Here is an 11,557-nt window from a genome sequence, read left to right on the forward strand (position 1 = left end):
GACAATGACTCTGGAGTGGGGCAGCGTTAGTGTGAAATGGGAAACGTTTTTTTACCTCCCTCCCCCGTTTTCTACGACGGGATACCAGAGGCACCGGGCGGCGAATTAGCAGCTAACATATATATTCACATTTATATCGAACAGAAACCATAATGACCTATAAAAGAATATACGAAATTTTATATTATAAAATTTACAAAAAATAATGATAAATATAAAAAAAAAAATGATTTCTATATTTAATATAACATCTAGTTAAAATTTTTAATATTAATATCAAAGTTGAGATTCTCTCCAACGTTGAGTTGGAGAAATCTAGCTTGCTCTGAATACCATATCCTTCATTTTTTTTTTTTTTTCCTTATAGCCTATAACCACATAAGGCTCATTATTCACACAATTTATGGACAATAGATCTTAATCCATCTTGAATCATTTAATGATGCATAGATATTTTATTATCAAAAATTAGATTTTTCACGCTCAACCTGAGAGGAGACAAACTTTCAAAAATCATACGTTGAAGTTAAAAAAAAAATTATAAATTCATAATTGAGAAAGAAAAAAGAAAATGAGGGGGAGGGAGAGAGAGAGAGGGAGAGATTAGGATTGTAGGAAAGAATAGGTATGTGGTGATCAACCCAATGATAGATAAGTGTGAGAGAAGAATAATTTCTGGAGAGAAGAGATAGAGAGAGATATTTTCATATGAATAATTATATTAGAATTTTAATAATATTTTTATTATTTTATAAAATTTTAGATTTTTTAATTTTTTTATGTTTTCTCAAATTTTAAAATTTTTTTTCTGCTAAACTATTTTCAGAATATAACTTCTGAACCCATAGAATCCACCTTGAGTTGCACTTGAAGATCCATAAAGCCACACATATTTTTTTCTAATTGATTCATATATTTCCCTTTTCCTGTAGAGAGATAGGATCAAGATGGACAAATTTGGGCAAAAACTCTAATCATCGGAATGCCGTCAAAGGAGTTAGGGTAGCAAACATGTAATGTTATAAATCATAGTGATTACGGGCATGATTGAGCTAAATCCTAAGCGAGTGGTTACATCAAATGTAGATTGTACATGAACTTGCACACTTCTAAAGCTTGGGCTCCTTGATAATGGCTCCATTACAAGATTAATGATAATTTTGTCAAATTTAAAATTAATGAGATTGGACTTGATCTTTTCGGATGGAGGCAAAATAGTGGACTCCTCGGTTGGAGATGAGGTACTGAAGAAGATCCCTTTCGGGTGCTAGAGCTGAGCCTGCAAGAAGTCTCTAATCGAATGATTTTCTAATGAGGATCCTTCGATGCTCAAATTAAATAGAACTTGAAAAACATAGAGAAAAAGTAGTGGAGCGCTTTTAGGCCTTTCGAGAACTCCTCCGATGTCCCTTTTTCCCTTTATTTATAGAGGACGAGTAAAAATTATTTACGCTAGGGGCGTTGGCTGTTCCTAAAAAGTGTGTATAGATCGTGCTAGCGAGAATCACACTCTATGTTTGCGATACTGAGTCATCTAATAGGACGTGATTGAATCCTATTAGTTAAGGTTTTTTCATTCGATTTTTCTGTGATTGTGAGAATATTTATCCATCTGAAATAGTCATCTTGTTGTATTGGGACAACCAACTGAATTGAGATCTTGCTCCTTGAATTCTTTTAGGACAGTCGTAGCCAACCTTTGGTCGTCTTGGCTATATCTCAAGATCTGGTTGGCCAAGGATGAGGTGGAAGTCCACAACAATTTCAACTTGGTAAAGGAGCTTTATGATTTATATTTATTTCGCAATGACTATTGTTGTTTTATTCGGCTATAAATTTGATTTGAAGTAACAAACATAATAATTCCTCCATTAGATTTACTTTTATATTTACTAAACAAAATGATAGAGTAGTTTAATAGTATCAAGGGATGATTGGACAGTACATATTACATATACAAACATGCTTGTGTAAATATGAGTTGGACATGGTGGGTATAGCAATTCTTAAGTCTAAGTCATTTGCTAAAATGAGCAAGCTCTTATCATCACGCGGAACACTAATTGCTCACAAGTGGCTTGGTAAATTGGCATTCCTAGAAAGAAAAAAAAAAAAAAAAAGGGTATGTTAGGGAGATAATAGAAGTGACTTACTTGAACAATCAACAAACCAATGTACTTTAGTTGCTTAAGCGATGTCGTTACCCTCATATGAAATGGAACATGGATTTGTTTAAGAGAGGGAAGAAATAAAAGAAGGGTAGAGTTGGTCGCTAGTCAATAAGAAGTGATAAAAGAAGTATATTGGAGACATAGAATAGATTATCTCAAAAGTTTGTATGATTTTTTCACTTCCACAACTTGTCATAATAACTAATGGCAATAGAAATTCTCAACTACAAAATGTTTGACTCAGTAGGTAATATCTTTAAAATACACCAGGTTTCATGCCTCAAAACCATCAAAAAAAAAAAAAATTAAAAAGATGAGGAATAACTTGTAAGCAATGGGCTACACTAATAGCCAGCCTTGATTCCATAGCTCCCCCCTAAACGCAACTCTGACTCCCATCTTACAGGTTCAAAACCATCTGGAAATTCCTTCATTATTGCATCAAGAAAATCCATATGGAACCAAAAATTAGTGCAATTTGTTTTGCATCTAAAGATCCCCATGCTATCAGCACTGACTTACATCATCTACCAGCCCTGGAAATTTTTTGGCCCTAGATTTGTAGAAATTGAGATTCATAAGACTGCTCTTAAGTAGACTATTTGACAAAGAGGATAAAAAATTAAAGACAGAACAAATTTGCACTAATCCAACATCTACATTATAATGCACACCAACTATGTGTAACATGAGGAGTCTTGTCTTTTGATTTTATTATTTAATTCTACTTAGGGAGGCTATCAAAGACCTATCCCCATCAAAGAAGTCTTTCTGATGTGAGAGGCTTAAACAAAGTAATCTGTTTCTTGTACCTTTAAGTATAGGCGTTCAAGTCAGCGAACTTATCATTTGCATGCCACATCAAATGTTTTATGCTTGGCGTGCATATATTTGTTTTAAAATCTAAGAATATAGAATCGACATAATTCAGATTGTTGATGAATTTTGCTCTGTTTGTAATTTTTTTTTTTTAATCTGCAATTCTTCGTATCGAATCTCTGAACAACCAGCACATGTAAGTTTGCGACTTCCAAAGATCATCCAATGGCTCAAACTTCATAAATTCTAAAGATCATAAAATTTTCATTCTATAGAATTAAAAAACATACTTTTATTTTTAGCTGAGTACACCTATAGGCAACCACGATCCTTTTTTTTTTTTGTACCGAACGTGGGAAAAAGAGAAAACCCTCCATGATTATTGTGTTTTCTAAATTGAGATATTTTGTTTTTGGTTTGCCAGGATATTTATTCATGCAGCTGGCTTTGGATGCTGAAACTTTTATTTTCTAATATTAACACTTCAAATCTATTGTTTATACTTTATCAAGGTAAATTCTTAGCCACTTAAGTTGTAGTCAAAAGAAGAAATAATTTCAATGCACAGGTGGCCCCATGATTGAAATGGTTCTTGGAAGAGTGCACTCATGTAACATACAAGTGAAACTTGGCTTTTGGCGTGGAGCCACGACACTGTTGCATTCAAAAGTAATTTGATATGGAGCTTGATTAAAGAGCAGCAATGGATTGGGTTCGAGGGATGAGTGAAAATGTTGAGAACTGGATGTGAGATTTAGTGATTGAGCTCAGAATTTAACCGCTTAAGTTTTTAAATTGAATTGGATTTCTATTTGCACATCAAAGACTCAAACTTTCTATCACTCGAAACTCTTTATTTCTCTATCGTACCCACGACCTGGTGAAGCAAATGAGCATATCTTGCTCGTGCTATTAAAACTAAAAAGCCCTTTCCAAAGGATGTCACTGGAAATTATAATATTCATGTTGATGCAAAGCTGACATTGAGTGGAATTAGATGTTTATCTTTTTTAAGTGACCGGATCTAAGCTCCTATCAATTTAGAGGCAATAATAGAACAGATATGGATTGGATAGGCTATTACTTGTAAATGCTCCATATTTGCCTCTTGCCTCATGATGGAATTGACATAGTAGAATCTCAGAGTGGGATAGGATGGATTGGATGAATCGGATCCAGCGAAGCTATAATTTTTTTTGCATATAAATTAATTTTTTATCTTGATAAAGATATTTACAAGAAGTTATAGATATATTAAAATTAGATTTAAAATGGATTTTATCATTATATATATCCACTTTGGATCCATTATGAGTCAGGTAAAACCTATCCTACTAGAACCATGTCATGTAGAAGTAAATTGCCTCTCCAACAAAGATTAGGCTGTAGTCATGTATGCGGTAAGATCCATTTCATTTCATTGGAATGGTCGCAATTTATCTCAATCAAAAAGATAAAATGAGTTAGTTTTGACAGCCCATTGGCACAGAAGTGGTTTATTTTATTTTATTTTATTTTATTTATCATTATTTTTTTTATGGTAACGTCATTGAATTCGGAGACTTGCACGTCGGAAATTTTACCCTTAAATCCCGTTGCAATTTGACTTCATATTTCAAAATAGCAATACATTATACGAACAAGAAATGAGGGGAGCAAGAGGATGTTACCAAGAAAAGGGGAGAGGAGAGAGTTAGGGAGAGGTAAGAAGTAGAAGGGGAGAGGGGTAGCAAACAAACAATCGAACACCTGTCAGGCCATGGGGAGGACTTTCTTGACGATCTCGTCGCTGAGGGCGGCGATTTGGGAGTCCATCGCCTTGATGGTATCCTCCTTCTGCTTCTCCAGATTCTGGAGCGCCTCGGCGAGCTCCGCCTCCACTCGCTTCCGGCCCTCGGCGAGCTTCTGCTCCAGCTCAGCCGACGTCTCCTTCTTCATCTTGTTCAGCGCCGCGGAGATCTCCGCCCGCGCCGCCCGCATCACCGCCGCCGCCTGCTCCTCCAGCTGCTTCACGTCCTCCGACGTGTCCTTCACCTCCCCCAGCTTCGCGCGGATCGCCGAGTCCCGCTCGTCCATGAACTTCCCCAGCGGCGTGAAATAAAGCTTGTCCAGCGCCACCATCAATAGCAGAAACTCCACCGCGATCGCCGGAAGGGTCAGGTTGAAGTCGAACAGCGCCGCCTTCTCCATCTGCTCCGCCAGCGCCGGCAGCGGCGATACGGCTGCCGCTGCGGCGGCGATCGCGGCTGCCTTTTGGGGCAGGGAGTCGAGGAGGCGCCGAGGAAGGGAGGTTTTGTTGGTGGTAGCGGTCCTGCGGGAGTCGGATTTGGCGGCCGCGACGACGACTTTGGGGATGAGTGGGAGGGGAGAGGGAGGGCGGGTTCTTCTGCCATTGGAGAGGACTTGGGAGGTAGCGGCGGAAGAGGAGGAGGCCATGACCGTGCTCGCCATGTTTATGGTCTTAAGCTCGCCTCGGATTTCAAATTCCTTGGGATTCGGCCTTCGGGAGGAGGGAAGGGACTGAGAGAATGGGGATTGATGAGAGGAGGGAAGAGAAGGGGAAAGAATGATGAATGGAGGGAGCGCGGGGAAGAACCCTATCCTAATCTTTGCCACATATTGGATTGGGCTTTGGGCTTTGGACAGGGTCGGTTCTCTGTTTGAGACCTGAAATATTGAGTATTTATTTTTTTATCAAGAAATTGAATGGACGTCATTTTAATGATTGTATTTATATAATGGTGGTGTAAGTCCATGACCGGTACAAAGGTTGTTATAACAATTTCGGTCACCCCCGTTATCTTGTTATGATAAATAACATAAAACAGGGTGATCTTGGTGACATCCGGGCTCAACTCCATTTCACTTTAACTCGTGATGAATACCATCTTATTGAAATCCTTACAGAACTTGGGAGCGGATGGATGTTATAAGGTTAAGAGATATGCACCTAGTATCTTGGGAATTGGTGTGCCAATCAATGAGACGGGGATTCAGAGATTCGATTTTTGTTGATCAAAATGGAAGCTATAATAGCTGGACATGCAGCGAGACTTTTGCTTAAGTTTATGGATTACAGTTGTTGGTACATTTTCAAATCAAATCGATTAAGTATCGATTTGCCTAAACCTTCAACTTAACTCTATACTAATTTGAACTGATCAAAATTGATTCTTGATAAAACATAATGATCAGCTCGGTTATTTTGCGATCTATCATAAGGGACATCAGTACCGAATTGATGTGATCCTAACACACAAACGGTTACCTTACAGCTCTTGTCCAACCCAACAGCAGCTGTCTTTCAGCTATACTATACTATAACTAATCATCACGTAGGTAAACAATTCACGATCTCTATTCTGTTATAACAAACTAACAGCTTAACAAACTCTCCTAATGGTCTAACAGCCTAAGCAAGCTCTCTCTATATAAAGAGCAAGATATTCTCCATAAAGTAAGTCACAACTCATAGAGCTAAAACTTTGTTAAATTTCTTTCTGCTCCCCACTGAAAGGAATAAGAGTTATCATTCTGCTCATCCAAAATCTCTTTTCTTGTCTTTCAGCTTTTCTATTCCACTATTCATTCTTAAGGTTTCGACTGACTTAATCGTTGGAGGGTCCTAAATTGGAGGATACCCTAATGGTCTTAAGACTTCTTTTGTAAGTTCAGTTGTGGTCTATATCGATCTGGTCTTCAGCAACACTCCAATTCGGTCTAGCACCGATCTCACCGACTTTCCTCTGAAGCCTTGTGGCAATAACAGTAATGAGAGCTGTTGCGGCCAATCGCCTCGTCGTCTGATCGTCGGAAAGCGTGCACCTGCAAAAACGAGAAGTCCACTCTGACCGGAGGCGGCTCCGGCGGGGACCCTCCGACGGTCAAGTCAGAGAGGTGACCGGGCAATAGTGAAATGTAGACGGAGAGCTCGATCGAGAGAGAGAGAGGGGAGAGAGAGATGAGCGAGCCTGAGTTTTTGGGAGAGACGGAGCGGATCGATCCCTTGCACTGTTGCCTTCCCCGGTATATATATAGTGGAGCACGGTATGGCGCCGTCATTAATGGCGCGGACAAGTGAGGAACTGTCAACTCACTGTAGACTGTCAGGATCGCCGTGAAGATGTCACATCGCCATGGGGGCTGTCAAATCATCAGGGTTGACAATGCCCCTGGCAGGACAATGCCCCAAAATGGCCGTGCCGCATGTTGCTGTCAGAGCTGACAAGGTCTGGCGGCTGTACGGTGGTTGGAGGAGCCGACCGACCCAAAGTCGGTAGCCAGCTGAGTGGTGTCGGGCCCCTCCATTGGTCGGCGAGCTTTCCGTGAGTCGGCCATCAGGCCTCTGGGCTCAGTCGGTCGGAAAGATACGCCCGACATCTCCCTAGCCGGCGATGGACCATTGAATGACCGGTAGTGGCGTCCGTCAGTCGGGCGCCCTCGGCCGTCGGTCGGTCGGTCCCTCCGTCAGTCGGTCGGTCCGACCGTCAATCGATCGGTACGCCCGTCGGTCAGTCGGGCGGTCGGTCGGGATGTTGGTCGGTCGGTCGGTCGGTATCCCCCAACAGTTGCCCCCCCTCCACTCCTAAGTCGGACGGTGAGCTGGCGACTAGGAGTGGATTCGTCGTACGCGAGGATCCGACCGTACCGCCGGTTGATGCGGTGTCAGGCGCCTCATAAACGTCAAGAGGCTTGCTGGCGTCCGTCGTCTAGTCGGCATCAGACGTCTCGTCCTATCAGCGTCAGGTGTCATGTCGGCGTCGGACGCCCCGCCGTGTCGGATGTCCCGCTGGCGTCAGCGATAAAACTGGCGCCAATGTCGTGTCCCATCGGAAAGGGGAACCGTCGTGTCCCATCGGGAAGGGGAACCGTCATTCCCGCCGTCCCTTCGGGAACACCAAACGTCGCGTCCCGTCGCGCCACGTGGCGTGTGGCCATTGGTTCGCGTTCGGTGGAGCGGATGGAGGTGACGTGGCGCAATCTGAAGGGGGGTGCGTCGAACCGTCGGGCGGCCCTGATGACGCCACGCGGCGAAATCTGGGGAGCCTTCGTTGGCCGTGCCTTCATCTCGACCGTTGGGGGGCACTATATATACAAAGTTACCCCCACATGGTTTTTTACCCTTCTCATTTTTACAGTCGAGACTCTGCCCGCGTGAGCCTCCGTTCCAGGTACTTCTCCGCTCTGTCCCCCATTTGCGATCCTTTCCTTCCAAGGGCTAGAGTAGCTTTCCCCCTCTTTCTTTCCTTTCTTCCTTGCCATTTCCCTGAACTCATGGCTAGGACGTCCCCGCAAGGTAGTCGGTCGGGAGAGCCGACCGAAGACACTCGGTCGTCCCCGGAGGTGGAGGCTTCTTCACTTTCGGGGCCGAACGTCGATCGGCTCCGGGAGCAGTACCGCATCCCGGAGCAGTTTCGGCTGTTCGCCCCTGGCGCCGATGGTCGGGTTAACAGCCCGCCCGAGGGCCAGGTGGCCTTCTATCTGGAGGATCTCCGGGCCGGCCTTCGATTCCCGGTCCCGGAGTTCGTCCGGAACATTCTTGACTATTACGGCTATGCCCGGCACAACTTGCGCCGAACTCAGTTCGGCTGATAGTCAGTTTTGCCCTCTTGTGTCGGCTTTTGCCGACCGAACCTCGGATCTCCCTTTTTCGAGTTTTCTTTGTTCTCCGTCCCCACCCTAAAGCCCGAGGGTGGTGGTACTTCGTCCCTCGGAAAAGGCTCTCCTTCATTACTGGTCTTCCAACGTCCATTCACGGATGGAAGAACCAGTTCTTCTTCACGTCGTCCTCTGCCCCTTGGGGGTTTCCCGTCCGTTGGGGGAATCTCCGAACCGATCCAAATGAGAACAGTCGGGTGGAGGCCGATGATCGGGAGGACTTCCATCGGCTAAAGGATATTTCGGTGCCGAAGCAGAGTGAGCTCGTCACCGAGCAGGCCTTGTACGACGCCGGCCTTAGCCCGGTCCCCCGTTTAGGTCGGTTTGCATTCTCCCGACATCTCCATTTTCTTTTCTGCCTTTCTCTTCAGCTCTGACCGTTCGTCGTCTTTTTCAGATATGCCGCCGAGGATGCGACTGTCGGCAGCCGACATTCGTCAGCATGCCGTGAGGAAGAGGCCGGCGGCAGGTGCCGGGCTGTCGCAGCCTCCCAAGAGGCCCCGCGTGGTTCCGCCGAACGAACCAACCGGGTCGGAGGCGGAGCCGGTGATCGCACTGTCAGTGCCGACAGTGCTTGTAGATGTCCCGTCCGAGGGACCGTCGGTCGGGGGAGCCGCTTCGCCCGACCGACGAGCAGCTGACTCTGCAGGGGGCACGCCGACCGCCCAGCAGCCCCCGGAGGTTCGGGAGGAGGTCCGCGAACCTGAGCGGCCGACGCACGCCACCGCCACACCATCGGTCGAGACTCGGTCGGGGTCGAGCTTGCCGTCGATCTCCGACGTCAGGGCCTGGACGACTAGCCGAGGTAAGGCCCCCATGGCGTCGGGCGACGAAGGTCGGTCGGCGGGCGGGTCGGCCGACTTTCCGCTTCCCGAGGGTGCGTCGGGTTTGGCCGACCACGACCTGGCCAGAAGACTCTGCCAGGCACTCCTTCTTCCCGCTGACATCGAGTCGATGAAGAACCAGCGTGTCTCCGACATGCTGTCGTCCTTCTACCCTATAATGATCCGGGTAAACTCTCCTTTCCTTTGTCTTTAACGTAGCCTTGCAGGTTCGGCTCATTAACGGTCGGCTTTATTTCGTGCAGTTGGTCTTCAACATATCCGAGCTAGAGGCCGGATATCGGAAGTTCGGGGACATGCGCGCGGCCTGGAGAGATAAGGTCGCGGGCCTCGAAGCCGAGAAGGTCATCCTTGTCGACCAATTTCAGCAGTCGGTCGATCGGGAGAACCGACTCGAGGGGGAGGTCTCCCACTTTCGGAGGAGGTCTCCGGACTCAAGGAGACCTTGGCGTCGTTAGAGTCGGAGCTTAAGTCGGCCAAGGATGACGCAGCAAAGAAGTCCCGAACCATCCGTCGGCTCCGACACGAGCGAGACAGTGTCGGCAAGGAGCTGGAGGCCGAGCGCGAGCAACTCCGAGCAAGTCTCGGGGACCTCGCCAAGGCTGAAGAAGGCTGTGCTGCCGCACAGGCCGACGCAGACGTCGCCAAAGCCGAGGCAGAGTCGGCAAGGGAGGCTCTGGGTCGGGCGATTGAAGTCTTCCGGGACTCGGAGGAGTACCGCGAAGAGCTTCTGGAGAGCGGCTACCTCTCGTACCAAGTCGGGTATGAGGATGCTCGGGAAGCCGTTCGGAGCTTGTACCCAGGACTAGATCTCAGCGGCGTGGTCCTGCCAGAGTCGGGGGCCCCAGCTACGGAGGAGACGGCCGGACCAACATCAGAAGGCCTCTCCACCAGGGCGGAAGCCGAAGACGTCGCAGAGCCGGTTGCCGAAGATCAGTCGGCCCCGACGGCTAAGTCGGAGCAGATCCGCCGACCAACTCCCATCGTCGTCCAGTGGAGGACGTCGATTCCGACGATTAGTCGGTTTTGCTTTGACTTGTAATCGGGCTTCGGCCTTTTCTTGTAAACTTTCTTTTATCTATGAATAAAATTTCTTTAAGTCTTGAATGAAATCTTCTTTTACCTTCTCCCTTTGTTTGTAATGTCGAACATGTCTGCAATGTCGAACGTGAGTCGCTAACTTAGGTAAGTCACCAACTCACGTAAGTCGGTAGGACTTCAGCAACTTGTGCAGCCCCGATAGCAGAGTGCGTTCCGACTTTAGGTCGGCTTCCAATAGTCGAAGTCGTCAGTCGGGCACGTCTGTTGAGTCGGGAGCCGACCGAGCCTGGTAAAGGTTCGGTAGTCGGGCTTCCATAGATGCGTTTAGTCGGTCGTCGTCCGGCGCAGTGTCGGGGGAACGATAGTAAGTCGGGTTCCCATGCCCTTGCGTCGGGTTCTATGTCTTCCGACATACGGTAGCAAGCCGAATGTCGTTCAGCCGGCCGTAGATTGGTCGGCAAGTCGTGGATGCGACTGAGTTCGCGCCGTGTGATAGACGGTGGTAAGCCGAATATCCTTCGATCGGCCATGGCGCGGTCGGGAGTCGCGACGTCGGTCGCGTGGGCCTTTAGCCTCTCTTTGGTCGGGGCCCGATCGGCCTGTCGGCCGATGGTTCGGCCCGAAAATTGACCGTAGAAGGAGTATGAACTCCCGTCGCAACAGATGCATCGGCCCTTGTCAAGGGCGGATGTGTTGCCGAAAGTCGAAGGAGTGCAACTCCCGTTGATATGGATACATCGATCCTGGTAAGGGTCCGATTTATCATTGATTGTCGAAGGAGTGCCAACTCCCGTTCATAAGGGTCCGTCGGCCCTTGTGAGGGTCCGACGCATCGTCGAAGGAGTGTCAACTCCCATCACTGTAGATGCATCGGTCCTTGTCAGGGTCCGATGTGTTACCGACGATGAGGTCGTTGGTTTTAGGTGGATGCTAGGTCCACGTCAATACGTCGGGGCTTGACCTTGATGAGCACCGATCACTAGTCGAAGAGTTAAGACTCCGAACTTTCAAACTGAACTTGTATTC

At 46.8% G+C, this 11,557-nt stretch overlaps 1 protein-coding gene across 1 annotated transcript; it reads right to left on the bottom strand.

Annotated features, from left to right (window-relative positions):
* Window positions 1-4,567: 4,567 nt before the first annotated feature.
* Window positions 4,568-5,588, bottom strand: LOC105049540 (ATP synthase subunit b', chloroplastic). Its single transcript, XM_010929212.4, has one exon. It carries the CDS (start codon window positions 5,439-5,441, stop codon window positions 4,743-4,745), a length of 699 nt encoding a protein of 232 aa, XP_010927514.1. The 5' UTR covers window positions 5,442-5,588; the 3' UTR covers window positions 4,568-4,742.
* Between the last annotated feature and the right edge of the window lie 5,969 nt (window positions 5,589-11,557).

The sequence above is a fragment of the Elaeis guineensis genome, chromosome 16 (assembly GCF_000442705.2).
Source record: "Elaeis guineensis isolate ETL-2024a chromosome 16, EG11, whole genome shotgun sequence".
NCBI lineage: Eukaryota > Viridiplantae > Streptophyta > Magnoliopsida > Arecales > Arecaceae > Elaeis > Elaeis guineensis.